The following is a 27,991-nucleotide window of genomic DNA, read 5'->3' as shown; positions in this document are numbered from 1 at the left end:
GGAGTCTGGGCTCCGGGTTCCGCGGAGAGCAGCCTTGCCCGGGCGAGGGGCGTGCCCCACCGGGGTTGGTCACTTGGATCGCGCGGAACCTGGGGCTTTGAGCCCGGGGAGCGCGGGCCGGGCCGGGGGCTGGCGGGAGGACCCGAGCGGGCTGTGGGCGGGGCGGGAGGCCGGGGCGGGGCCACAGCGGCCCGGGCGCACCGGGGGCGTGGCCGCAGGCGGGGCGGGCAGGTCTGGAAGGGTCTGTGGGACCGGCTGTGGGCGGGGTCGGGTCTGGGGTCCAGCCGGGGGGCGGGGCGAGGGCGGGCCGGCTCGCAGCGCGCGGGGCCGGCCGCGCACGGGGCTCACTGCGCAGGGTGTCCCCCGGCGCGCACGTCTCCGCTGCCCCGGGCGCGGGCGGAACCCCGAACCCCGCACCTGCAGCGACCTCGGGCTCGCGGATCCGGCGCGGGCACCTGTGGCTGCGCCCCTTGTCCCCCCCGCCCCGCTGGGCCATGGCGCACGGGCAGGCGGCTCGGAGGGCTCGCCCCGGCCGTCTGTGAGCGGGGACCGAAGGGGGGACGCGGCGCGGGGCCGCGGGCGCGATGCCTGCTTTTCCGGAGGCGAGGGCGGCCCGACGCGCGGTGGCCCTGGCCCTGGCGCTGCTGCTCACCGTGGCGCCCGGGGGCGCCCTGCTCCGCCTGCAGCCCAGCATGTGAGTGGGGGACGGGGGTGCTGGGCGGCTTTGTCCCGGGGCCCCGAGCGGTGGGCTCTTGGCCGGAGCTGGGGAGGGGGAGGTGAGACGAGGTTCCGGGGCGGGGGGGGGGGGCCTCCCCCGCCTCTCCGCCTTCCTCGCTGCCTTCCCTCTGCACCGGGGGTTGCGCGCTGAGGCGGATGCCCCGAGGTGAGGGAATCTGGGTCCCGGCCAGGCGGGGTGCGCCCGGGAGCCCGGCTTGGAGGGGGCAGAGAGGAAGCAGCCGCTTCCACTTCCTTCCAGCGCCGTCTCCCGGGGCGGGGGCCGGGCCGGCCGGGCCGGGGCGGCTGCGCCCAGACGGGGCCGCGCTGACTCGGTTTATGCGTTAAACACGTGCGCTCTGGGGCCGAGGGACCGGCAGGAATCCGGCGCCGGGACGGGCAGGAAGCGAGGGTCAGGGCGCCGCGAGCCGGGCTTCAAGCTGAAAGAGGAGTCCGGGCCGGCGGCCCCTCTGAAGCCGGCGATCCCGAGCCGGCCGCCGGGGGCGCGGGGCCGGGGGGCGGGCTGGAGGGGGGGGGCCGGGGGAGGGGGAAGCGGGGGGCCCGCTGGCAGCCCCCACCCAGCGCTCGCTCCCGCGCGGGCGGGCCTGCCCGGCTCGGGAAGGCTGCTGGGGGCTCCGGAGGGGCGGGCGGGCGGCCCAGGCCTGGGTTAGGGCTCCGGGCCAGCACCTCCCCGGAGCCGGGGCACCGGGCCACGCAGGACCACTGGCCACGCTGGCAGGTGGAGCGGCAGGGCGAGTCCACGGCCGGGACCCCCGCCCTGCGGCTGGTGTGCTCCAGGGAAGGAGGCCCCCGAGGCCTTGCAAAGGGGCACAGCCTCTGGGTGGGGGGCCTTGGCGTCCAGAAATGGGAGCAGCCCCAGGCCCGGCTGCAGGTGACCTCTGTCTCCTGCGACCCCGGGGATTCGGCGTGTGGTGGGCAGGCTCGGAGGGCCCCGCCCCAGGGCCGTGTGGAGAGCCAGCTGCCCTTCCTGGGCCCCGGGGATGTGCTGTGACCACCTGCTCCCCGGGGCCTCCCAGACCAGCATCTGCCCCGTCCAGCCTCCTGACCCAAGGCCAGCCCCACACACACATACGTACACGCACACGCGCACGCACACGCGCGCACACACACACACGCGCGCGCACACACACACACGTACGCGCACACACACATGCACACTCCTCCCGGATCAGCGCACGCACTGCACGCACTGCGCCGCCTGCACACGCACTGCACGCACTGCGCCGCCTGCACACACTGCGCCGCCCGCGCACGCACGGAGGCAGATCTGGGGACAGGTGAGGGCCCAGGGCTCCTCGGGCATGTCCCTCGTGGCGGGGGGGGGGGCACCTCACGAGGGTCAGGGCCCCCAGCTCCCTGTGTGTGCAGGTTCAGGGGCTGCGGGAGGCCTCAGTCTCTCCCTCCTCCGCGCTCTCCTCCCCTGTCAAACCCTGGGCTCCTCCTGGGCCCCTCTCTGGGTAGACAGCGGTGCCCCCACCTGGAGCGGAGGCCCTGGGGGGCTCTGTTCAGCCTTGTCCGTGGTGAGTTCCGTGGTACCTCTGAGCACGCCTCCCGTGGCCCTCTGTCCCCGAAGCGCCTGACTTGTCTGACTGGCGGTGGGTGGAGGTGGGACCTGCGGTGGGTGGAGGTGGGTCGCGGGGGGTCATGGTGGGTCGCAGGGGGTCGTGCTGGGTGGAGGTCGGTCGCGGGGGGGGGGGCTGTGCAGTGGGATCGCATTGGGCGTGGCTGGCGCCTCCCTGAGGCTTCCAGGCCGAGGCTGTCTGCTGAGCGGAGGGTGGGGGGCAGGTGGGCTCCGGGAGCTGCCAGAGGGGCAGGGGAGGGCCTGCAAGGTCCAGGAAGTGCCTTGTCCTCGGTGCTGCCTCCCTGCCATGCTGACCTGCACATGGTCCTGACCCTGCGCGGTGGCCTTTGGGGGACCCTCGGGGAGGTAGTGTAAGGGGGCCTGGGGGCCTGGAGGCCGGGGAGCGGCGTGGCCGGTGCTGTGGTTCCTGCTGACCAGGTGATGGGAGCAGGTCTGGGGACGGGGGGCGGCGTCCCCACACCCTGGTGCTGTGGCCGGCGGCGGAGCAGGGCTCAGAGGAGACCTCTGTTCCCCGGGGGCTGGGGTCCCCCTGGCAGCCGTGCTGGGAACGCGGCCCGGCAGCGGGTTAGGCTGCCCCTGCCCCCGGCAGGAAGGGCCTCCAAGCTCACGTCTGGTCCTGCAAGTGGCTCTCTCAGACCCTCATGGCCTCGGGCTGTAGCCAGGCGGTGGGGGGGGGGGGTGGAGGTGGGGTGTGTGTGCAGGTTCAGGGCCCAAACCCAATCTCATGGAAACAGACACGATGGAGATGCTTCTCGCAGCCCAGCCACCTCCCGCCCTCCGGGTGAGGGGTCAGCAGTGTCCAGCTGCGAGAGGCTGGCTGCCTGGTTCCCCGTCCTCCCCTCCTGCCCCGCCTCCCCGTCCTCCCCTCCTGCCCCGCCTCCCCGTCCTCCCCTCCTGCCCCGACTCCCCGTCCTCCCCACCCTCTCCTCCTGCCCCGCTTCCCCGTCCTCCCCTCCTGCCCCTGGTGCCTTCATCGTGCGGTCTTGGGGCCTGGACCACCCCCCAGAGGGACAGATCTTGGGTGAAGGCCGCCAGCCCAGGAGCCCCCTCTGCCTGGAGGAACCCCCTCCACAGAGCTGGGCTCACGGCCTGGTTTGGGGTGCCTCCCCCAGCCCAGGTGGAAGCAGGGCCCCACTGCCAGGCCCCTGCCCCGAGCTGCGTGGGCAGAGGGTCCTGTCTCTGCTCCCTCCGCCCTGCCCCCACCCCCCTCCCTCCACCCCCAAATGGGAAGCTGCTAACGTGCTTTGGAGGCAGGCTTGCCTCCCTGACCAGCAGCCGCCCATGTGGCCGAGGTTGGAGGGGGCTGGGAAGGAAGGGGGCCCTCCTGAGAGCAGCACCCCGCTCCCCAGATTCCTGCCCCGCCCACGGGGCATTCTCCTCCCCCGGCCCAGTGGCCAGGTCACTGCCCCGCAGCCAAGTCCGCGTCCGCCCGCTGCGGGGTGGGCTGGACACAGGGAGGCCCAGTGCTGGTGGGGATGGGGGCCGAGACCCAAACCCAGCCACCGGGACCAGCGGTTCTCAGAGGCGAGTCCGCATCCGAGTCCCGAGGCCCGGCCTGTGGCCGCGGGGCTGGTGGGTCCGAGTGCTGATCCGGGAGGAGTGTGCGTGTGTGTGTGCGCGTACGTGTGTGTGTGTGCGTGTGTGTGTGTGCGCGCGCGCGCGTGCGCGTGTGCGTGTACGTATGTGTGTGTGGGGCTGGCCTTGGGTCAGGAGGCTGGACGGGGCAGATGCTGGTCTGGGAGGCCCCGGGGCCAGCAGACAGCTGTGGGTGGAGGGGTTAACGAGGCCGGATGGCTTTAGGGAAGGGGCAGGGGCCTGGCCGCTGACCCCTGTCCTTTGTCCTCTGTCCCAGGCCCCACGTGTGTGCCGAGCAGGAGCTGACCCTGGTGGGCCGCCGCCAGCCCTGCGTGCGGGCCTTCAGCCGCGCGGTGCCCGTGTGGAAGCCGGGCTGCGGGCGGCAGGCCTGGTGTGTGAGCCACGAGCGCAGGTACGTGGGTCCCGGGTGGGAGCAGGGTGGCCGGGCAGGGATGGTCCTGGTGTCGGGGCCACCTGTGCCCCCCCAGCCCCTCGTCTGACTGAGGCCAAGGCCTCCCACCCCCCACCCCCCAGGGGCTGAGGCTGGAGCACAGCTGTCCTGCCGGGCGGCCCCGGGGACCTCTGGGCGGGTGGGGATGGGGACCAGGCAGAGGGAGGGGACCCTGTGGGGGAGAACCCCCTGGGGAGGCGGGGACCCTGTGGGGAGGGTGCTGGCCACGTGGAGGGTGGGAGCCGGCCCAGCCTGTGAGTTCCCGCTGGAGCCTGACACTGGCCTCGCGCCCGAGCCGGTGTGAAGCCTTCTGTTGCTCAAGATTTTATTTCAAAATCCAACGTGGGGAGTGCCTTTGCACACACACCTCTCCTCTTCCCCCCATCCCGCTGGGCCCCATTGCAGAGCTGGGGGGGGGGGAGGGGGGACGGGGGGCGGCTCCGCTTGGGCAACTCCCGCCTGGAAGCTGGCGCTGCTGGGCAGGTGGGGGGAGGTGGCGCTGAATGTTTTGATGGGCGTGGTACCCAGCCTCTCAGAGGTCTGGGGGAGTCTCCTACACTGTGTGGGGAGTCGTCCATGAAACTGCTGTGCCAGGGGCTCTGTGGCGCCTGCCCGCAGCCTGGGTGGGGGGGGTGCAGCTCTCATTTAAACATCGATCTGCTGTAGGTTCAGAGGAGAGGCTGGGGGGGGGGGTCCATTAAGCTCCGCAGTGGTTCAGGGGGCAGGCGACTGGCCCCCCCTCCGGGCACCTGGGATGGGCTGGGGCAGTGTCTGTGGTGACTGGAGCTGGGAGGACACGGCTGCAGTCGCCCGTAGGTGGAGGCAGGGGTGCGGCTGGACACCCTACAGCGTGGGGTGCCCCCCCCCCACGAGGGACATGCCCGAGGAGCCCTGGGCCCTCACCTGTCCCCAGATCTGCCTCCGTGCGTGCGCGGGCGGCGCAGTGTGTGCAGGCGGCGCAGTGCGTGCAGTGCGTGTGCAGGCGGTGCAGTGCGTGTGCAGGCGGTGCGTGTTTACAAAACAGGATGAGGTCACCCCGGCGCACACCCCTCCCCACAGCTCGTGGTGAAGGGCCCCCTCCGGAAGCAGTAGAAGCCCGGGGCCCTGCCGTGGAGCCCTGGGGCCGCACCGTTCCTCCGGCCCCGCCTGGCGCCGGCAGCGGGAGCTGGGTCTCCGGGGCCCCAGGGAAGGCCCCCGGTCCTGGGAGCTGCCGGGTGCGGCGTGTCCTCATGTCTGTGTGGCCGGGAAGGGGGTCTTTGTTCCGTGTCGGGGTTTCCTGGGACGGCTCAGGAGGCCCCGTGCAAAGCGGGCCCCTCTTGTCTGTCAGCTCGAGGACCTGCGACCGGCTCCCGCACGTGGCAGGCCCGCCAGGGCTCCCAGGGAGCAGCCGCGGGGGGGCCGCCCCCCAGCACCCACTCCAGGTGACAGAGTCTCGCCGCCGCTGTGCCCCCCTCCCCCCGCCAGGTGTCCTGTAGGGTTTCCTCTAACCAGAGCCCAGCAGGGTTTTTGGGGCCCAGCCGCCTCCCCCTGGAGGGCTCCTGCGTGTCCCTGTCAGGTCCCTCCGGCGACTCCTGAGGCTGAGATCACTGCCCACGCGGAGGCCCCGCACATGCCTCGTCCAGATGTCCCTCCGGCGCCCCGAGGCTGTGGCCGCCCGGGGAGGCCGCTGCTGCTGGCTCACCCCCCACCCCCACCTCCACCCCCGTGCATTCTTCGGGACCCCACAGAGGCTCTGGGTCCCTGGGAAGCCCCTGAGCCCCCTGCCCCCCCTTCACCCCATCGGCCCAGACCAGCGTCCAGGCCGCCTCCTCCACGCACCTCAGCGCATCAGGGGCGCCTCCCCCACGAGCCTCAGCCCACACAGCCGCCTGGTGGGGCTCAGGCCAGGAAGGGCTGTTCCCCTCAGGGGAGGGGGTGCAGGAAGGAAGGAAAGAAAGGAGGGAAGGAGAGAGGGAGGAAGGAGGGAGGGAGGAAGGAGGGAGGGAGGGAGGGAGGGAGGGAGGGAGGGAGAGAGGGAGGGAGGAGGGAGAGAGGGGAAAGGGGATGCTTGGGGCACAGAGCCCACATGCGGGCCTGCCACGGGCCCTCGCTCAGACCCTGCCCCTCGCCCAGACCCTGCCACGGGCCCTCGCCCAGACCCTGCTGAGCTGCGGCCGGGGGTCGGGTGGCTGTAGGGGGCGGCCCGGCACCAGCCTGGCAGGCAATCCCCTCCTCCTGTGACAGTGGCCCCTGTGGACCAGCTCCCTGGTGGTGGCTGGAGCCCGTGAGGGGTCCCCTGTGAGCTGCAGGGGAGCGAGGGGTCCGCTCTCGGGGACCTGGGGGCTGCAGGCTGACCGCCTGTCTCCAGGGGGACATCGGGAGGGTGGCAGATGGCCGGTCAGCTGGGCTTCCCGGTGGCGCGAGGCCCTGCACGTAGCCCGGGGGGAGGATAAATATTTACGCCGGAAGGGCCCAGACACTCGCTCTGCCAAACCCTGTCCACTGCGGGGTCCCCGCAGGCGCAGGCGTTCCTGTCCTCCAGGCGGGACCTGCAGACCCCCCCCCCCACCAGCCCGCTTCCCGGAAGCCGCCCTGATTGTTTGTGGGGTGCCGGCCTCCGGGGCCACCGGCTCCCAGGCTGCCGAGGGCCGAGCCCAGCACCCCCGGAGCGGGCTTTGTTTCCTGGACACACAGCAGCCCAGGCCCTCCGGCCGCTCCCGGCTCAAGGGCCCTTGACCCCGGTGGCTGCTGGCTGGTCACCTTCCCCGCCACAGCGGGAGCCGGGAGGGGCTCTGCCCGAAGGCTGCTGGGTGCCGGCCAGTCCCTTCCTCTCGGTTCCTCCACTGTCTCGTCCTCCCTGCCTCCCTCCCGCCCCTCCTGCCCCCACATCCGCGTGCCCAGGCCATCACAGACCCAGGCCCTCGCCGCAGGGGACCCGAGGGCACGGCTGGGCGCCGAGTGGCCGCCGCCGCCGCTGCTGTAACAGGTGGTGACAAGCGGGCGGCTGAGACCACGGGCGCACTCGGTCCTGCAGCCGGAAGCCCCCTGACGGGTGGGGTCCCTCTGGAGGCTGGACGGGCGTCTGGTCAGGCCCCGTGGCCGTGGCCATCAGCCGAGGTCCTGGGCTGCTGGCCGCCTCCCGCCGGCCGCTGTCTGCGGTCCCGTGTCTGCGCCCACTCCCCCTTCTCGTAAGGATCCTGGTCGTGGGACCCAGGGCCACCCTGGGCCAGTGTGGCTTCATCTTGACTTGGTGACCCTGCCAAGGCCCTGTCTCCAGATGAGGTCACATCCCAGGTTCTGGGGGGCCTGGACTCTGGGGGTACCGCTCAGCCAGCACAAGCAGTGAGAGACGGGGTCGGGTGGGCAGGGGCAGTGAGTCTCTGTCTTGCTGTCAGCAGGTGAGGGGCAGGTTTTGTGGGGAGGGGGAGTCAGGCTGGTGCCCAGGTGCCCATCCTCTGGAGAAGCAGGAATGGGGCTTGGTGGGTGGGCAGAGACCCTCCCAACGTCCATCCGAGGCCCAGCCGAGGAGCTGGGATATAGGACGCTGGGGTGCGGGTGCAGCTGAGTGGGGTGCTGTGTGGGCCAGGCCCCCTCCGCCTCCCCGCCTGGCCTCTGCTCCAGGTTTGTGGCCCAGGGGGCGTCCCTGGCTGGGGGTGGGCGCCCACTGGCTGTTCCACCAAGATGCCCCGCCCCCCGGGCTGTGGATGGCAGAGGGACTGGGCGGGCTGGGCCGGGCAGGCTGCTGGGTGGCTGAGCTTCCAGGGGCCCAGCCTGGAGCCCTCCCAGCTCCTCAGCCTTCGTGAGGCCGCACCACCCCGTCTGAGCAGGAGCCACTCCGGCCTCCAGGCTGCCCCCACCCCGTACGCCCTCTGCCTGCTCCCCTCTGCCCGGCGCCTGCACTGAACACACTCGGGCCTCCTGTTACGTGGGCACCTTCCTCCTGGCAGCCCCGTCCCCGCTCAGCACCACCCTCCTCGGGTGGCGAGGGCCCCTCCCTGTGGGCCCCAGGACGGTCTGCTGTCGGCTCCGTGGTGAGCCAGCGGCTCAGAGCCTGGGCCCGGACGGGCACCGCCACCACGGCCCGCCAGCACCGGCCCCTGGCCCGGGGCCACTGTGGAAGCCGGTCTTGCTCCTGAGCTGAGCTCTAGAGTCTGTCCCCCCTCCCCCACCAGCCCTCCGAGACCGTCCTGGTGAGGCCGAGGCCCCTCTGGGCGCCTGACACCAGCTGGAGCCGGGGCTGCCGCGGGGGAGGGGGCGGAGGCCATCCTGGGCCGAGCGCTGTGGCGTGCACCCCGGGCCGGCCTCGGACCCAGGCCTCCCACCCGCTCCCGCGTGAGACGGGCAATCGAGAGTCTGTAGTGCGTGTGTGTGAGCATGTGTGTGTGTGCGTGTTCGTGTGTGTGTGTGTGTGTTGGTGTGTGTGTGTGTGTTGGTGTGTGTTCGTGTGTGTGTTCGTGTGTTCGTGTGTGTGTTCGTGTGTGTGTTGGTGTGTGTGTGTTGGTGTGTGTTCGTGTGTGTGTTCGTGTGTTCGTGTGTGTGTTCGCGTGTGTGTTGGTGTGTGTTGGTGTGTGTGTTGGTGTGTGTGTGTGTGTGTGTGTGTTCGTGTGTGTGTTGGTGTGTGTGTGTGTGTGTGTGTGTGTGTTGTGGGGGGGGGCGTTGAGAGCCGGACGCAGTGGGTGAGATGCGCCAGCGCGTCCCTCCTCCCTTCTTTTCTAGAACCGTCTACTACGCGGCCTACAGGCAGGTGTACGCCATGGAGGCCCAGCCCGTGCTCAGGTGCTGCCCGGGGTGGAGCCAGCGGCCAGGCGACCAGGGCTGCCTCTCCGGTGAGTGTCCCCGCCTGTGCCGCCTGCGGACACCAGACCTGCCTCGGAGGAGCCCCGTCTCCTGGCACTGCCCCCCCAGCTGCCTGGGGTGCAGCGCCCCCATTTTCTGCACCTGGTGGGCCGCCCCAGCCGCGTCCAGGGCCACGCCTCTGCCAGTGCGCTCGGAAGACCCGGCGATAACACGGGAGGAGCTGGGACCGCCCTGCGCCCGTGCGGCCGGCGGGAGGCAGCTGGGCGGCCCGGGGCTGGCACATCGGGAGGGGCTCTCTGAGCCTGGTCCGGGTCAGTGTCTTTACCGCCGTGCCCACATCCTGCCCTCCGGGCCCACTTGGTTCCAGAAAGGCCGGGCTGGGCACGGGGCCCTGGACTCGGGGGGCACGGCGCCCTGGCCTCAGCCCCGTCTGCCGAATGGAGTCGCTGCCTCCCGACTCCTGCACCCCCACTCCTGGTGGATGCAGCGGTGGGGAGCCCCGTGGCCAGGTGCAGGCCGGCACGAGACGGAGGCTCCGAGAGGTGCGGCCGGCTGGGATCGGGGCGTCGGGGCCCAGCGGGCGGCTGGGACACCTGCTTCGTGGAAGGGCGGGGCTCACGGCCGAGGCGAGTGCAGGAGGCTGCCTGGCCTCACCAGCGTCCCCCCCGGGAGAGGCCAGCCTGACGTCTGGTATCCCCTGAAACTGACATGGCACCCCCGTGCCGTGAGGGGCTGGGGTCCCGGCTCCCCACGTCCAGGGCTTCACTGGGTGACCGGGACGGGACCCGGGCGTTAGGGGCCGTGTCGCCGCCGTCCTCCAGCCGCTGGTCCCTCCCTCCTCGCAGAGACCTGAGGTGAACTGCAGGGGGGAGGAGAGGAGGGGTGTGTTCTCAGGAGAGGAAATGAGTGATTCTCTCCGGAAGGGAGTGAGGAGAGAGGAGAGGGCGGAGGGACGGGTGGACGCTGGCCAGCTGCCCTGGGGGGCGTCCCGCCCTCAGCAGTCCTGTCCGGTCTGAGCAGGTCTGAGCAGCGCCTGATGCCGATGTGCGGCCTGGGGCGGCGTCTGGGAAAACAAAGGGGGCTGTTGAGTGGGTGCGGGCAGACTTCAAAGCCGGGTCCCCCTCTCCGCTCTGCTGGGGCTCCTCAGGCCTCCACTTTGGCACTACAAGTGACACAGTAATGGGGGCTGTGTCTCCAGGCTGGGTGGGGGAGGGGGAGGCTGGGCCTGTCCCCCGGAAGGGACAAGGTGGGGGACGCGGCGGGCTCCTGGGCGGGGGAGGGGACCAGCGCAGGTCCTGGCGAGCCCAGCAGCCCGGTTATGTCTGGTTGCTCCCGGCTCTTGGAGTGACCGTCCCGGGGTTGGGTGGGAGGAGCAGCCGGGCCAGGGGCCGGCCAGACCCCGGGAGGCCAGCCTGCAGGGGTGGGGTGTAGACATGGGGTGCAGAGGTGGGGATGCAGGAATTGGGGTGCAGGGTGAGGGTGCAGGGGTGGGGATAAAGGGGTAGGGATGCAGGAGTGGGGGTGCAGGGTGGGGGTGCAGGGGTGGCGATATAGGAGTGGGGGTGCAGGGTGGGGATATAGGAGTGGGGGTGCAGAGGTGTGGGTGTAGGAGTGGGGACACAGGAGTGGGGGTGCAGAGGTGTGGGTGCAGGAGTGGGGACACAGGAGTGGGGGTGCAGAGGTGTGGGTGTAGGAGTGGGGATGCAGGTTTTGGCAGGTGGGGCCTGAACCCACTGAGGATGGCAGAACCTGAGGTTCCTCGTCCCGGGGTGTGGCCTGGGCTGGCACCCCCTCCCCAGGGCAGCCTGGCCTCCCAGAGGTGGGAGCTGGGCTGGGAGCAGGGTGGGGGGTATGGGGAAATGGGGGGTCTCAGTCACTAGACCTGGCCTTGGGGGTTCAGGTTGTCACATCTGCCAGGAGACATGGGACAGGGTCCCCACGGGACAGGTTCCCCACGGGACGGGGTCCCCACGGGACGGGGTGCCCACGGGACAGGGTCCCCACGGGACGGGGTGCCCACGGGACGGGGTGCCCACGGGACGGGGTCCCCACGGGACGGGGTGCCCACGGGACGGGGTGCCCACGGGACGGGGTGCCCACGTGTATCCGGAACTTGAAGCGTTGGCCTCTGGGTTGGTGTTTTAAAATCCCTGTGTTTAGGGCGGGGTTTACTTGTCTGCATTTGGCTTTATCTGTTGGTCTCGGACCCGGGAAAAGCCCGTGTGTCCTCGTGTCGGGGGCCACGGGGGTGGGCTGGGCAGGAGCCGGATCTCGCCCTGGGTGGGTGCGCCCCCGGGGTCCCGTCTGGGGCCGCATCAGCGCAGCGGCTGGTCTTGCGAGGAGCACGGTGCGAGGCCCCGCGCTGTTCTGCCGATGCCCTTACCGCGCCTCCGAAGGTGACGGAGGGGCGGGTGAGCGACGGTCAGGTGACAGCGTCACTGGCTGCTTCACGTTGTCTCCGAGGAAACGGAGTCCTGGGAGATCCCCGGGAAGCTCAGCTCGGGGGAAGCCTCGAGTCCGCGTGGCCCCGCGCAGACCGCAGAGCCGGCTGCCTTCCGGAGATCGCACACACGGGCTCGGGGCGCCGGGCGCGACGCCCTTACCTGCTGGGCTCCGAAGTCCTGGACGGAGAGAGGAATGACAGTGACAGGAACGTCGCGAGGAGAAAGGAAGTAGAGGATGCTGGGAAGAGTCTGGTAAACTCCGATCGGGTTTCATCGCTTCCTCCGCAGGAGCCCACGCCGCGAGGAAGCACAGGCTTCTCCGCTGTCCCTGGGGGCTGGGAACGGCGTCCGATGAAATGTCACCCTGCGTGGCAGCGAGCCAGGTGACCCGTTCTGTGTGGGCGAGAGCGTGAGGAGTCGCCAAGGTGTGGATCACTCCCGCGTCCTCCGTGCGACAAGCTTCCGGCTCGGACTGAAGCAAATGCACGCGAGAGCGTCATTTCTACTTAAAAAAATTTTTTTTTTGGTACTGATTTCAGAGAAGAAGGGAGAGGGAGAGAGAGAAAGAAACATCACTGACGAGAATCATCCATCGCTGCCTCCTGCACGCCCCCTGCTGGGGATGGAGCCCGCAACCCGGGCATGTGCCCTGACTGGGAATCAAACGTGACCTCCTGGTTCATAGGTCGACGCTCAGCCCCTGAGCCCCGCCGGCCGGGCCGTGTCTGCTCTTCCCCTCAGGACCCGGCCTCCCGAGAACCCGCAGGACGTGCCGCGGCCGGAACGGATGCGGGTCCGTGGGAACCCTCTGCTCGCTCGGCCACGTGGGCACTCGCGTGAGTGACGGCGGAGGCGCCGGACTGCAGCGGGCTGACGGCTGATGCTCCGTTGTCCGGACGGACACAGCTCGGTTCCGTGGGCGCTGCTTCCCGCCCTCGTCCCCTCGTCAGTGTTTGCTGCGCCGTGAGCGCCGGGATGCAGAGGGGCCGCGGGCAGTGCCTGCCGGGGGAGCCCGCGTCTCACGGGGGGGCGGGAGGGGGGCAGGCTGCTGGCCGACACCGGGGTTGGGGCGCGGAGCCCAGGGCCACGGGGGCATCTGTGGGGGGTGGAGGTGAGGGCAGGAGCGGGCGTGGAGCAGAGCGGGGGGACGTGGGGGCGGGAGAGAGGGGGACGGTCCGTGCTGGCCGCTGGCGGGAGTCTGGGGAGCGTGGGCAGCGCACGGGCCTTCCCGGAGCCGCCCCTCTGCTGGGAGCGGCCTCCCCGCCGGGAGCCAGCCTCTGCCTCCCGCTCTCGGGCTCAGATTCCCTCGCTGGCCCAGTGCGCAGGGGCAGGAGTCCCGCCGCTGCCCCGGGTGGGCGTCTGGTGGCCGCTTTGGCCCCTCCTGGCTGCCGTGCCTACGGGCATCAGGGCTCAGGGCTCCCTGGGCTCCCGAGGCTGGTGAAGGGCCCCCACGTGGCACTGGCACTGCCTCGCGCAGCGGGGGGCTGGGTCACGGGCTCTGCCTCCACCCTCCCAGCTCTTACCCTCTGCCCCTCCCCTCGTCTCTCCATCATCCCTCCAGCCCTTCCAGAACCTTCTCTCAGTGCAAGGCCAGGCTCTCCGTGGTGGTCAGGCCGGTCAGGCTGGGGCAGGCGGGTGGCCCAGGAGCAGCTGACACCTGCTGCCCGTCCCCCTGCACCTGCCACGTGGGCTTCCTGCTTCCGGGGACCTGGAGCCGCAGGCGCGTGCGTGCTGGTGCCGGGCCGGTGGTGCTTGTGCCGGGCGGCGGAGAAGGCCTGGGGCCGGGAGAGAATGGCAGGAAGCTCGTCATGGCGACGGGGTTCCTCGGAGACCCCTCGGCAGCACCGTGACCGGGAGGTGACCCGGAAGGAGAAGTGCTGGCTGGGCGGCAGTGGTGTGCGGCCCGGCCTCCCCGGGCCCAGCGGCCTCGCGCACACGCCCTGGGGTGGCTGGGCGCCGACCCTCTGCTGTTGGGGTTCACCTTCCCCTGCTCAGCGGATCTCTGATCGCCCCTCTGTCCCAGTTGGCTAACAGATTTTTAAAAACATATTTTTACTAGAGGCCCGGTGCACGACATTGGTGCACTGCGGGGGGGGGGGGGGCGTGCCTCAGCCCGGCCTGCGCCCTCGCGCAGTCTGGGACCCCTCGGGGGATGTCCACCAAAGGGTCCTTAGGGCCGCCACCGCCTCTGCACTCGCCAGCCGTGAGCCGGCTTCTGGCTGAGCGGCGCTCCCCCTGTGGGAGTGCACTGACCACCAGGCGGCAGCTCCTGCGTTGACGTCTGCCCCCTGGTGGTCAGTGCGCGTCATAGCGTCCGGTCATCCCACCGTTCCGTCGATTTGCATAGTAGCCTTTTATTATATTTTTATTGATTGATTTCAGAGAGGAAGGGAGAGGGAGAGAGAGAAACATCAATAATGAGAGAGAATCACCCATCAGCTGCCTCCTGCACGCCCCACACTGGGGATATAGCTGCAACCCGGGCGTGACCCCTGACCGGGAGTTGAACCGTGACCTCCTGGTTCATAGGTCAGTGCTCAGCCACTGAGCCACGCTGACGAGGCTGGATAACAGATTTTGCCTGGACCCTCACGATGTCTCAGCCAGAGTAGCCCTGGGTCCCGGCTCCCCCTCCTCGAAGAACAAGGGGAGCAGCTGTACCCCAGGCCCCGCACGCAGACCGGGGACGGACCCAGCCCTAACTCTCCCTCTGTGCGGCCGGGCTCAGCCCGTGCAGGAGGCTGGGGAAGGGAGGCAGCGGGGATGGAGGGGTGCCGGGAGCCAGCTCCAGGGGTGCGGGGAGCCCTGGGGAAGGGAGGGACGCGTCCAGGAGGCACTGCACCGCACCGCACAGGGAAGCAGTTCCTCTGCGGGACTTCTCAGAGCCTTTGTTGTGCTAATGAGCACTGGGTTCTGAGACAGACGAGGTAGTGTCTTCCAGCGAATTCTTTGGAAGGAGAGGAATGAGAGACACAATGGGACAGTGTCCCCCCAGCAGCCGGGCAGCACTGGCCCCGGTGAGGCCCCCGCAGAGTCCACGGGCTGCTGTGCCGGGCGCCGCGCTCGGTGGGAGGGCGGCCGTGAGCAGAGACCAGCACCCCTGTTCTCCTGGCCTCACGTCCTAGGGGAGGGGGCGGGAAGGGGAGGAGGGATAATGGCCCGCCAGTCAGTGGGAAATGCTTCGGAGGAAGATGAGAGACGGGCGCGGTGCAGGCCCGTGGGGCTCTGGGAAGGCTGCTCTCTGTCCAGGGCACGGTGGCCCGTGAGCCTGGGGACGAGGTCCCCGGCCGAGGGCGTGGAAGGCGAGGCCGCAGGCGCCTGGGAGGGCTGTGCGGTCTCGGCCACCGCCCACCGGAGCCCCGGACGCAGCCCACCCACCGCGCCGTGGCCTCGGCACCGGATCACCGGCTGGGTCTCCCTGCCCCGGCGGCCCCGCGGGAAGGAGCGGCCAGGAGGCCGCCCTCTGCCTTCCTGCCTCCGCGCTCACTTTTCCTTTTCCGTCCTGGACCCGTCCTCCCGCCCCCGTGTGAGAACTGGCAGAGCTGGCGCGCCCACAAGTGTGTGCTCACACTCACGCCGGCAGCCGGGCCCAGCGCCCCCACCTTCCTGGTCTGGGCACAGCTTTGTGCGTGGGGCACTCATTTATTCACTCGTTCATTCATTCCCTCCCTCCCTCATTCACTCATTCCCTCCCTCATTCATTCATTCCCTCCCTCATTCATTCCCTCCCTCATTCACTCATTCCCTCCCTCCCTCATTCATTCATTCCCTCATTCATTCATTCATTCATTCCCTCCCTCATTCCCTCATTCCCTCCCTCACTCATTCCCTCCCTCATTCATTCCCTCCCTCATTCATTCATTCATTCATTCATTCCCTCACTCATTCATTCATTCCCTTCCTCATTCATTCATTCATTCCCTCCCTCCCTCATTCACTCATTCCCTCCCTCATTCATTCCCTCCCTCATTCATTCATTCACTCATTCATTCACTCATTCATTTCCTCACTCATTCATTCATTCACTCATTCATTTCCTCACTCATTTATTCACTCATTCACCCATTCATTTATTCATTCACTCACTCATTCACTTATTCATTCATTCACTCATTCAGCAACATTTACTCCACACCCTGTAAGTGCTGAGGAACATGGTGGTGATGAGGGTGGAATAGGTGGCTGCTCTCCGAGCCTGTTGCTTGCGGGGGGTGGAACGAGCTGTTGCCCCCCTAAGTGCTCTGGTCCGTCGGGAGGTGCTGTGGTGGGAAGCCACCCAGAGGGTCCACTGAACCTTGACCGCATGCGGCCATGGGGGGGGCAGTGTGTGAGCCAGGACAGCAGAGCTGGGACCAGTGACCTCCCCGGTTTGGGGGCTCAGCCCTCAGGTGTGGTCCCGGCTGCAGTCGGGGGAGGTCTGGGTCCCTTCCATGCCTGAGCCCTCTCCCCAGGGGTGGGCTTCATGGTGGGGGGGCCCCCGGGACGGGGTCCTGGCAGGCGGGCTCACGGGCCTCCTCTCCTCTCTCCACAGCCGAGTGCGGCGCCGGCCTCTGTTTGAACGGTGGCAGCTGCGTGCCCGGCTCAGCCCAGCTGTGCCGCTGCCCCCCCGGCTTCCAGGGCGCCCGCTGCCAGTACGGTGAGTGCAGCCGCCATGGGGCTCCGGGGCTCAGGCCGTGGCCGGGGGGGGGGGCACAGTGTGGGCAAGACCCTGGATGACTGTCGTTCTCCAATGCCCCCCCACCCGCCCCGCAGCCCACCCGGGGTTGTGGGAGGAGGGGGTGACTCTGAGACGCCTCTGCACCCCATAACTTAGGGCCCCTGTCCGACCGTGCCCTCTGTGGGTGGGACGGCAGGCGCAGAGACGGGCAGGGACCGCGGGGTCGCTGGGCGGGTCGGGTCGGGCTCGGCCCAGGGTCTCTGAGCTGCCCGCCTGCCTCGCCGGAGTCCGTGTCCCTGATGCCGGAGGTGGGGTCCTTCCCGGGCGATTGCTGGAGAAAACGGAAGCGCACAGGCACTGAGGCCTGACGCCCCAGGAAATCAGCGTTTGGGGAGATGCTGGCGGGCGCTCAGGTCGGACGGGCTTAAAGCGAGCCTGTGGGGCGATGGCATTTCCTGTCCGGTGCGCACGCTGCGTGAGAACGGTCAGAAGCTCCCTGCGAGCACTCCGGGGCCTCCGGGGCGGGGCGGGCCGGGGCGGCGAGCTCGCTCTCAGGTCCCGTGGGAACAGGGCGCAGAGCCCGCCGCCTGCCGCCCCCGCAGCCCACACTCCCGGCCGGTTTCCGGGGCTTTGAACTTGCTTCTGAGAGCCCTGGGGCTCCTTCCGCGTGGACGGCGGGCCGACATCCTGAGAGGAGCGTCCACGCTCCCAGACGCCCAGCAGGCAACCGGCGGATCAGGAAATTGTGGGGAGCGGGAGGCCCCCCGCTCGAGGAGGGGAGCCCTCCACTGTGGCTGTTCCCTGCGTGTTCACGAGCGGTGCCCACCCGCAGCGCCCGGCTGAGGGCAGGGGTCCCGGGAGGTGCTGGGTCCAAGTGCGGGGAGGTGCCAGCAGCCCGGGGTGCCCACGACGTGGGAAAGGGGGGCGGGTTGGGCGGCTCTGATGGCTCCGGGAGGTTCTGTTCTGAGCTGGGCTCTGCGTCCTGGGGGGGGGGGGGGGCGGGGTGGGGGGGGGGATGGCCTCAGCCAGGCTCCCGGTGGTTGAGTCCCCGCGCGCCTGTCTGTGGGCTGGCCACCGGTGACCCACCCCCGGCGGCGCAGGCTGGGGCCCGGCGGGCGGGGGGCCGCGCCCCCTCTCGGGCTGTCCTTGGGGTGGCAGGTGGTGTGACAGGTGCTTTGGGGACCTCCGGCTGCTCCGGCGGCGGGACTGGGGTTTGGGCGGGGCCGGGACCTGGCAGCCCGCAGCACGGATGTGGCCGGAGCTGCCTCCCTGGGGGCGGGCGCGGAGGCGGTGGCTCCGGAGCGAGGCCTGTCCCTGGTCACGTCCTCTGAGAGCCGCAGGGACACCCTGGGGCCCGGCCCCACCAGGCCCCTCCTCGCCGGCCTGGCGGGGAGCCCCGCTCTGAGCCACCAGGGCCCGAGGCGCTGTGGTGTGAGGGCGGGGTGGGCGGGCACCGTGTGGGGGTCAGCACCCCTTCCCCTCCGCCCCCCGGCAGCCCGGCCCCTGCGTCCGGGGCCTGGACTCCAGCGCCGGCATATTAACTAACCCCCGACGATAATTGATTCCAGTTTTGAAAATAAAAACCACGTTTTTTTTCTGGTTCCCCCAAATTCTCTCACTTGAACAAAAGCGAGGGGAGGGGAGGGATCTGCTAGTCGATGGTGGTGAGCAGAGGGGGAGGGACCCCCGGAAGAGCCCTGGCCCCCCCAGGCCCCCCTTCCAGAGGGCCTGCCTCAGCTCTGCTCCCCCCCCACCTCCCAGCGAGGGCTTTCTGCCCCAGAACTGAGCACGAGGGGCCTGTGTGGGCGGGCGGCTTGGAGGTGGGGTGCGGGGTAGAGGTGGGGTGCGGGGTGGAGGCGGGGGTGCGGGGTGGAGGCGGGGGTGCGGGGTGGAGGTGGGGTGTGGGGTGGAGGCGGGGGTGCGGGGTGGAGGTGGGGTACGGGGTGGAGGTGGGGTGCGGGGTGGAGGTGGGGGTGGAGGTGGGGTGCGGGGTGAGGGTGGGGGTGCGGGGTGGAGGCGGGGGTGCGGGGTGGAGGGGGGGTGCGGGGTGGAGGCGGGGGTGCGGGGTGGAGGCGGGGGTGCGGGGGTGCGGGGTGGAGGTGGGGTGCGGGGTGGAGGCGGGGGGTGTGGGGTGGAGGTGGGGGGTGCGGGGTGGAGGCGGGGGTGCGGGGGTGCGGGGTGGAGGCGGGGGGTGTGGGGTGGAGGTGGGGTGTGGGGTGGAGGCGGGGGTGTGGGGGTGCGGGGTGGAGGTAGGGGTGCGGGGTGGAGGTGGGGTGTGGGATGGAGGCGGGGGTGTGGGGGTGCGGGGTGGAGGTAGGGGTGTGGGGTGGAGGTGGGGTGTGGGATGGAGGCGGGGGGTGTGGGGGTGCGGGGTGGAGGCGGGGGGTGCGGGGTGGAGGCGGGGGTGCGGGGTGGAGGCGGGGGTGCGGGGGTGCGGGGTGGAGGCGGGGGGTGCGGGGTGGAGGCGGGGGTGCGGGGTGGAGGCGGGGGGTGCGGGGTGGAGGCGGGGGTGCGGGGGTGCGGGGTGGAGGCGGGGGTGTGGGGTGGAGGTGGGGTGTGGGATGGAGGCGGGGGTGTGGGGGTGCGGGGTGGAGGCGGGGGTGCGGGGTGGAGGCGGGGGGTGCGGGGGTGCGGGGTGGAGGTAGGGGTGCGGGGTGGAGGCGGGGGTGCGGGGGTGGAGGCGGGGGTGCGGGGTGGAGGCGGGGGTGCGGGGGTGCGGGGGTGGAGGCGGGGGTGTGGGGTGGAGGTGGGGTGTGGGATGGAGGCGGGGGGTGTGGGGGTGCGGGGTGGAGGCGGGGGTGCGGGGGTGCGGGGTGGAGGCGGGGGTGCGGGGGTGCGGGGTGGAGGCGGGGTGTGGGGTGGAGGTGGGGTGTGGGATGGAGGCGGGGGTGTGGGGGTGCGGGGTGGAGGCGGGGTGCGGGGGTGGCGGGGTGGAGGCGGGGGTGCGGGGGTGCGGGGTGGAGGCGGGGGTGCGGGGGTGCGGGGTGGAGGCGGGGGTGCGGGGGTGCGGGGTGGAGGCGGGGGGTGCGGGGGTGCGGGGTGGAGGCGGGGGGTGTGGGGTGGAGGTGGGGGGTGCGGGGTGGAGGCGGGGGTGCGGGGTGGAGGTGGGGTGTGGGGTGGAGGTGGGGTGCGGGTGCGGCGGGGGTGGGGGAGACACTGGGAGTGGGAGCCGCGCTCAGGAGGTGGCCAGGCCTGGCTGAGCCCCTGGCTGTGGCTCCAGGGCGACCCTGTTTCTGACGGGGTCTGGTTGACGGGCAGGGAGCAGGGCCCGGGCCCTGAGGGTGCAGAATGACCGCCGGGGGTGGGGGGGCCAGGGCTGGGCGCTGCTGCTCGTCTGGGAGCCCCGCCCGGGGCACGACCCGCCGGGACCCGGCTCTCCGCTCCCCGGCTCTCTGCTCCCCGGGGGGCACTCGCCAGGCCCCTCATTCCCTTCTGCTCGCTCCCCGCCCGAGTGGGCAGAGTGGCCGCGGGCTTTGCACACGCCCCATCGGCCGCACTGCACCCCTCCTTTGAGGACAGACCCCCAACCTCCCGGGGTGGAGACCGCGGGGCGTTGAATGGAGGGTGAGGGTGGCTTTGACGCCAACAACAGGCCACCCCCCATCGTGACTGACAGGCACCCCCCATCGTGACAGGCACCCCCATCGTGACTGACAGGCACCCCCCATCGTGACAGGCACCCTCTGACCCTCGGCCTCAGCCTGCCCTGCCCGTGACCGGCGCCGGGGCCGAGCTGCTGGGGCCTCTCCTGGGCTCCGGCTGGGCCTCCGTCCTGGGGGCGGGGTTTGCAGACAGTCTGCTCCCCCTGCGGGGGGAAGTGGGGGGACAGCCCACAGCAGAGCCAGCTGCTTTCCCAGCTCAGGGAGGGGGGCCCCGTGTGGCTGGTGAATCGTCTAATTACCAGGTTTGCCCCCACCCCCACCCACAAAGGCGCCTCTGTCCTCGGGGACGGCTGCCCCGGCTGCCCTGGCACAGTGGCCGCGGGCCCCTCCAGCGCTGGCCCTTCAGGACAACCCGGCAGAGGCAGGCCGTCGGGCGTGGCGGGCTGTGGCTCACCCTACCTGCCCCCACGCCCCCGGCTGGGTCTGGTGGTGGGCGTCTCCCACGCCCCCTGCCCTCTGGGGCCCGCTGTCCAGGCAGGATTGAGGCTCAGGGTCAGAGGTCAAGGCCCCACCCTCCCCTGGGCTGCCCCTGGCTACAGGCCCCGCCCTCCGTGTGGTCTGAAAGGATCCTGTGACCTGTGACCCTGCCTCTCGGCCACCTGTCCCGCCCGCCTGCACCCCTTCCCAGACTCTGGTGAAAGGCCTCTCTGGCCCCAAGGCACCCGGTGGCTGGGAGCGCGTCCTGTGGACCACGTGGGGTCACCGCTCCCCGACGCGGCTGGGTTCCGGGGTCAGGGGTGGCGCAGTGCTGGGCGCTGGGCACGCTGCGCTGGGGTCGGGGAGCCCGGGTGGTGTCTGGGGGGTCCGTGCTGCCCAGGTTCCCTGTGCGGGTCCCCAGACGCCTCCACGGCACGGACGGGTGGGCAGCGACAGGTCCTTGGGCACGAGGGGCCGTGCCCGGGCCTCGGGCAGACCTTCCCGGGCGGCGTGGAGCCAGGCAGCGGCGGTGCCCGAACTGACAGCCCCCGAGAGCCTCGCTGAGCGGCCGGCGCTTTCTGTTCTGGGGGAGGAAAGGCTGGGCCAAGCCGAGGGGAGGGGGCGCGGCTCAGGCTGCCTGCCCAGGGCACGGCTCTCCTCGCCTCCCACCCGCCTTCCCCACCCCTGGAGGGCAGAGGGCAGAGCCTCATCTCAGAGCCCCCCTCGCGCTTCTGGCCCTGGTGTGAGCCCAGGCCGGGAGCCCACGCCAGGCGGGGCTGGCCCACGGGCATTCCCATCAGAGTGAGGGCAGCGGGGGGGGGGGGGGGGGGGGGCAGGGCAGGGGCAGCGTGGAGTGGGGAGATCCCTGCGCTGGGGGAGACCCTCAGGGCCCCGAGAAAGCGTGTGCGAAGGAAGGAAACTCGTTGGGGGCTGAGCGAGCCTCCCTGCTGCCCCCAGGACCGCCTTCCTGCTCCCGCCGAGTGGGCGCCGCCTCTGTCAGACCCTCATCTCCAGAACCGGCCCCCCAGCCCGGGGACCCCCTGTGGCTGGGCCCCGGCAGGGGGCGTGTCGGGGGACTTAGTGCAGCCGCCGGGGCGGGCTGTGGGGGTGTCTCTGCATTCCTGGGGAATTCCTGCGGGGTGACCCTGCAGGGCGGCCCTCCCGCCTCCCCCGCCTGCTGTGCCCACTGCCCGAGGGAGGTGAGCGCTGGCCGCCCAGAGCCTCGCTGTCGGGCAGCGTCCAGGGATATGCTGCTGGCCGCGCTCAGGGTTTTCAGGGTTCCGGCCACGCCTGTCTCCCCTCCCGGCGGGTGATTAACGAGGGTCTGTGAGGAGGGAGCCCCATCCGGGCCTCCAGGCTGCATTCCAGAGCAGCCGCCCTGCCCGGGCCAGGCGGCCTGGGCAGCGTCAGGAGCCAGGCCCGCTGATAACAGGGCGGGCGGGCGGCCGGGGCGGAGGGGTCGGCCAGGCTGTGACTGGGGGGCTGCTGCGCTGGTCCATGTCCAGGAGCCAGGGGCCGCGGGGGGACGTCACCCCACCGTTCGGGGCAGGACACAGTGAGCTGCCGATTGGGGTTCCACGGTGCGGCCTTCCAAGGCAGGCCCGGGTCACAGGTCTCAGGAGAGAGGGCCCTTTGCCCAGGCCCCTCCCCGTGTGCTCCGGGACCCAGGGTTCTGCTGTTTGAATGAGTGAGTGGATGAATGAACGAATGAATGACACGTGGTGGCTCACTCACACCTGCTGGCCCCCGTTCGTCTGCCTCCCTCCGCCTCTCAGACCAGAGCCAGCTGACGGTGCTCCCTCCCCACCTCCCCCCTCTCCCCTCCCCCCCCCCCCCCATGCCCTGCCTGCCCTTCCAGAGCTTTCCGAGCCCCAGGGAGGCTCTGGGAGCACAGCCACAGGGCAGGTTAGGCCTCACAGACCCTCCTGGGCGGGCTCCTGCCCCAGCACGGCCCCACCTGCCTCCCCGGCCTGCAAGGTCAGGGCGGGCACCGGCTCCCCCTGGTGGCAGTGAGAGGCCAGAGCAGGCACAGCGGGCTGCCTGGGACTTAATGTCAGTGGTGACGGCCAGGAACAGAGGAACAGAGCCGCCGGCTCCCCGCCTCTCCTAACCGGCTCCTGTGCAGCGCCTGGTGTCCCGGCTGAGGCCTGAGCGACACGGGTGGGAACGAGAGGATGAGAACCTGCCGGGGCCCCAGGGGAGAGTGGGGAAGGGGGGTCTCACTCACTCACTCATTGAGCCGTCCATCCCGCCCTCGCTGTGGGCCGTGGAGGGGGCAGTAGCCAGGGCCTGGCCGTGGGTGGCTCTGTGTGCCTCTGGTCCCAAACCTGCCCCTGAGGCCACAGCTCCGGTGCCCGCACGGACCTGCCCTGTGGCTTCAGTGATCGAGAGAGAGACAGGCGTGGCGAGGGTTTGGGCAGGCGGCACCGGCCACCAGGGAGGGGCAGGGAGGCGTGTGCGTGCCCACACGTGCCCTTGGCTGTGCAGGGCCCTGGCTGGGCTCCCTCCCGGCGAGGCAGCGGTTGAGCTGATGAGCAGAGCGGGGGGCCTCTGGGAAGTGCCCCTGGGCCAGGGGAGAAGGGGTGCAGGTGCGAGCAGGCCAGAGGAGGGCAGAAGTCGGGCACATCAGGATGTTTCCTCAGAGGGCCCTTCTAGCCGTGTCCGGGGGCTCGTAGGAAAACAAGCCAACGACCCCTGTGAGTCCCGGGAGGGGCGGCTGCCCGCCGCGCTGTGGCCTTGCCGCTCAGGAGCCAGCCCCGGGGCTGCTGCCCTGCTCCTGTCCGGGCCGGGGCCGGTGTGCGGGGCTCCGGCACGTCAGGGCTTAGCTGGCCAGAGTGCAAGTGTGTCCAGCCCGGCTTTCACCCGGGGGCACGGGAGTCAGCAGGGCATCGATCAAGGTGCGGGAGCTCAGCTGAGAGCTCATCTAGGGCACAGAGACATGCACGCACGCACGGACACACACATCTGTGTACGCAGGCACACATGCTCACACATGCACACACACACACACACACTGGTGCACACATGCACAGGGTGCTCATGCACACTCATGCTCTTGCATACAACGCAACACACATTTGCACACACGCACAATACATGCACACAGCACGTGTGCACATGCTTGTGCGCACATGCACACGTGTGCATGCACACAACACATATATACTCACGCACATGTATGCACACATATAAGCATGCGTGCACATTCACACACAGAAGAGATGGGCTGAGTGTATGAGCCCTTCCCAAGCTACCCCCCCAGCGTGGGGCGCTGGCCCCCGGCTGCAGCTGAGCCAGAGCTGAAACGTCCCAGGAGCGAGGCCTCGGAGGGGAGTGGAGACCTGGACTTGGGGGAACCGAGGAATGTTCTTGGCTCCTTCTGGGCCTTTTACGTTTTGTCTGTTTTCTGGGAAACACATGGAAAAAGCCCCATTTCCACATTTTTGGAGGCTGATTTGTATAAACAGACCTGATAACGTTCAGAGTAAACAGAACTCCGTCCGCGGGCAGGGAAGCGCGTCGGCCGCGTGAGGCGCCCTGCCCGTGTGCCCCCCCCCCCCTTTCCTCAGGCCCCGGCCACCCTTCTGAGCGGCGGAGGGCAGCCGCGGGGCGGTCGTGGGGGCCGCCTCCCACGGCGGGTCCCCAGGGTCTTCATCTCTACGGGGGCCGCTCAGTCCCCGGCGGCAGGCAGGTGTCTGTGTGACGGACAGCCTGCGAGCCCTTGGCCTCCTCGGCTTCAGCCCTGACGGTGCTGTCACCACCGTGTGGTGCTGGGGGCGTGGGGGCTGGGGAGGGGCGGGGGGAGGGGTGCGGGGCTCACACAACGCCACTTTCTGCTCAGATTCCCATAAACCTGACACTGCTCTAAGGAATAAAATCTACGAATTCAAAATGAGACAAAATGAAACTTCTCAGCCTCCCAGCCCGGGGGCCGGCCGGCCTGACCCCCTCCCCAGGGCGCCTCCCGGCCGGCTCCGGGCGGCCTCCTTGCTCTCCTGGCTTTGCGGCACGTGGCTCGGTGCTCGGTGCCTTCAGCCTCGTTTCCTTTGTCTCCTGGGCCACGCACTCCCTGCGCTCCCCTCTCCCTCTCTGCCTCCACCCCTCCCCCAAGCCTCCCCTCGATTTCTAGTTGCTACCTTTAGGAAGCCGATGTTCGAACCTCTGGGAGGCAGCAGCTCAGTGATGCTCCGGGCGGCTCCCTGGCTTCCTTCTCCGCTGGGTCAGTTCCTGGGGCGGCCACCAGGGGGCGATATTGCGCCAGCACAGCTCAGTGCGTTCCCGTTGGACGGACAGGAAAGGTGTGCCCTTCAGGCAGCGCTGAGGTCCAGCCGAGAAGGGCTCGCTCACCCAGCCCGACGGGAAACCCTGAGCTTTCGGAGCCAGTACCCACGGGGGGCGCTGCAAAGCCTTCTTCGTGCGCGGAGCGTCCACGGGACTCCTTCCGACGGCCGCTGTCCGGGGTCCCCGGCACGGGCCTGGCCTTCAGAGCGGCGGGGAGCGCAGCCTACAGTCCACACACCCGCCTGGGCTGCCTCCCCCCCCCCCCCACGCCAATCCCGTGGAGCGGGGCGGCCTCTGAGCCCGTCTGAGCGGCCTCGGCCGCTGGACACTCCAGGAGGCCTCCCCGATGCACCTGCTGTGCTTCCTCCCGGGACCGCCCACCTCTCCTGGGCTCCCTCGCCCATCGGAGGCTTCCCCTCCCTGCCTGACCCCTGGGGCCCTCGCAGGGCGGCCGGGCACCTGTCGGACGCTGCAGGTGCCTGCTGGGGGGGGGGGGTGAGAGAGGAGGGCCCTCCTGCAGCTCCCTCTGCCGTGCTGAGGGGTGGGTCCCGGGGCTGCATGGAATGTGCTGGCTGCCGGGGCGGGGCTCTGAGCTGCAGGAGGGAGAACCACCGGGTGCCCGGCCTGGCAGCCCCGCCCCCTTAGAGGGTGGCTGCCCTCCCAGCAGCGACCCCTCCCCGGCCCGGGAGGCCGGGACACGAGGCGGCAGGAACTCCTCGCTGAAGAGGCGTGCTTCTCTCCCGTCTTAAAGGCGACGCTTCCCCGGGAGCGGCCTTCGTTTATCTCTCCCTGCCGTGACCCAGCGCCGCGAGGTGGTGCCTTCAGAGAGCGCGCCTCTATCCCCGGGGTTCTGGCGGTCCCGGGTTCCACCGGGTCTCATGGGGCTGAGGCCCGCCCCGGGCAGGACCGGCTCCTTGTGGAGGCTCCTGGGAGCGCCGGCTCCTTCCGGGGTCTAGAGGCACACACATGCTTCGGCTCGTGGCCCCGTCCTCATGCTCAGAGCCAGCTCGGCGGCCTCTCTGACCCCTGACCCGGCCCCATGTCGTTGCTTCTCTCTCGGACTTCGCCTCTCCCGCCTCCCTCGCCCCTTGGGAGGCCTGTGGTGACACTTGGCCCGCCCACGTCACCGGGACACTCCCTTCAGCCAGCTCCGCCGCTCTGCAGACCTGACCCACTGGCCCTGGAGTGACAGCGCCCGGCCCGGGGTTAGGATGTGACTTTCCGGGGCCACAGTAACTGAATGTGGGGGGACAGGGAGAAGGGCTGCAGCGCTGTGCCCAGCCCGCTGCCCGGAGCTGCTGGGAGCCGGTGGGTGAGCCCCGACGGAGGCCGCAGGTGCCCTCCCTCACGGCTCTCCGCCACCCCTGCCGGCTCTGGCTCTGGGAGGAGGTAACCGCACGTCTAACGCCGTCCAGGGCGTGGTCCTGGGCCTGCCAGTTGCCATGGCAACCTCCTCAAAGGCGTGTGACATTTCCTACCTCAAGGAGCTCATGGTGCTCTCTTTGGACCAAGGTCGAGGAGTTCAGTCCGGGACCCGGGCAGCTGGCTTCACACACAGCTCCAGGTTCCCGAGGGCCACCGGCCCCACGGCCTGTCCCGGGAACCAGTGGGCGTGGGGGCCAAGCAGGGACCCGCGGGATGCCCCATCGGCGCAGCGGAAATCACGCAGCGCCCGGGCGGGGTGGGCTGAGCACGCCTGCTCCGGCCGCTTGGGGACCCTGGGATCCTGTCGACCTGGGGACAGAGCGGGCGGGAGACCAGGTGGTCACGGTGGGTTCCTGGGGTGGGGGTGGGGGGGCAGCTTCCCGGGTTGGGGTGCGGGCGCCCCTCCTGAAGGCTGTTTCCCGCGGGGGCGGGGCTGGGCCCCGGCTGCCCTCCTGCCTGTCCCACTTGGCCAGGGGCCCTGGGAGCGGAGGCTCAGCGTTGGCCCGAGAGCCTGGAGGCGTCTGGGACAAGCCGAGGCGGGTGCCACCTGGCAGTGCCGTGAAGGAGAGCGCGGGAAAGGGGGGTGCTCCGTGTGCCCCGAGGGGGCCCAGCGTGTCCCTGACGGCCCCACAGCCGCGGAGGGAGAGTGGGCAGGGGCTGGGCCCTGGGCTGGGCTGCTTCGGGCCGTCATTTCTGACCCAAATGGGGTTAAATGCTGACAGGTGGGTGCTCTCCTGGGCGTCCCGCCGGCCCTCTGTCCTCGGGGCTGCCTGCCTCACCCGTCCCAGATGGGAAACTGAGGCCAGAGGCGTTGGCAATGGCCGTGTTCGCCGAGCAGCTGGGACCCGTGCGTGTGGGACCCTACCCCCGCTTTCGGGCGCTGCCTCGCCTGGGGGAGCCGAGTGAGGGTGTGGGGGGGCCTCCGAGCACAGCTGGGTCCCCTCCTGCCCGCCGTCAGGCCTGGGTGTAGGGCTGGCCGACGCCCGCAGCCTGGGACCCTGCAGGGAGGAGACGGGAGGCCCCGGGAGCTCAGGATTGAGCCCCCCCCCCCCCCCCACCCCCCGGTTTGGCCCGGGAACTGGGGACGCTGAGTTCGCACTCTGGAGTCCAGAACCAAGAGGACAGGTCTCTGCTGTTGGCGCGCCGGGCCCGTGGTGCTGTCACAGCGGCCCCTAACCTTAACCCTCACCCTCACCCTAACCCTCACCCTAATCCCCACCCCCTAGACACGGCCCCTCCCGCTGTGCCAGGACCCGCCCTCGCCCGACTCCAGGGCATTGCTGGCCCCTGGTCAGAGCCCAGGCCCTTCTGCTCCTCGGCCCCGACCCGGCCAGGGGCCCGGGGACCACGCCTGCGCTGGGCCCCCCTGCTCTGCCTGCCCCCCCCCCATGTCCCCGCCCATGCAGCTGGTCCCCCGGGGCACCCTCTCTTGGGCCGGCTGACCCAGGAGCTTCCCGCCTGGCGTTGCTCGTGTGTCTTGTCTGACTCCTGGGGTGCCTGCCCCCAGGCTGGCTCAGGGCCCCCACAAGGGCCCCGTCTTAGCTGTCAGGGCTGGAACCCCTGCCCACGGCGTGCAGGGCGTGTGGGAAGGGGTGACGCAGGCGGGCCGCGGTGGCAGAGCAGGCCCCGGCCCGTCCCGGCGGGAGGTGCGCGGGCACGGAGCCTGCAGAGCGAGCTCGCACGGGCCGGGCGTCCCGCTCCCCCGTGGAAGGAGGGGTGGCCGGTCTGGGGTAGAACATTCTTGGGGAGGTAGACAGCCCCCACCTCCTGCCCTGGGAAGGGGCTCCCCACCTCGGTGCCACCTTCCGGCACCCTCTTCCCGGACCGGGCCCTGCTGTCCTTCAGCCAAGCACAGCGGGGGAGGGACCGTCCCCCCCTCTCTGGGGAGACCCCTTGGCGAGCCCCTGAAAGCTCGGGGCCCTTGTGCAGCCCCAACGTGGGCAGACTCGCCACCGTCCCTGCCGCCCCCACACCTCGTCTGTCTGC

General features: G+C 70.5%; 1 protein-coding gene across 1 annotated transcript in view; it reads left to right on the top strand.

Moving 5' to 3' along the window:
- Positions 1-584: 584 nt before the first annotated feature.
- MEGF6 (multiple EGF like domains 6) overlaps positions 585-27,991 on the top strand; it is a 68,081-nt gene continuing 40,674 nt past the window's right edge. The window contains exons 1-4 of the mRNA XM_054720928.1: positions 585-694; positions 4,170-4,304; positions 9,039-9,148; positions 16,095-16,199. Coding sequence (XP_054576903.1) covers positions 585-694; positions 4,170-4,304; positions 9,039-9,148; positions 16,095-16,199 — 460 coding nt within the window. The remainder of the gene's footprint in view (positions 695-4,169; positions 4,305-9,038; positions 9,149-16,094; positions 16,200-27,991) is intronic.

Source organism: Eptesicus fuscus, chromosome 9, assembly GCF_027574615.1.
Source record: "Eptesicus fuscus isolate TK198812 chromosome 9, DD_ASM_mEF_20220401, whole genome shotgun sequence".
In the NCBI taxonomy this organism is placed as follows: Eukaryota; Metazoa; Chordata; class Mammalia; order Chiroptera; family Vespertilionidae; genus Eptesicus; species Eptesicus fuscus.
The sequence above is the reverse complement of the archived record's forward strand: the minus strand, read 5'-3'. Positions and strand labels throughout refer to the sequence as shown.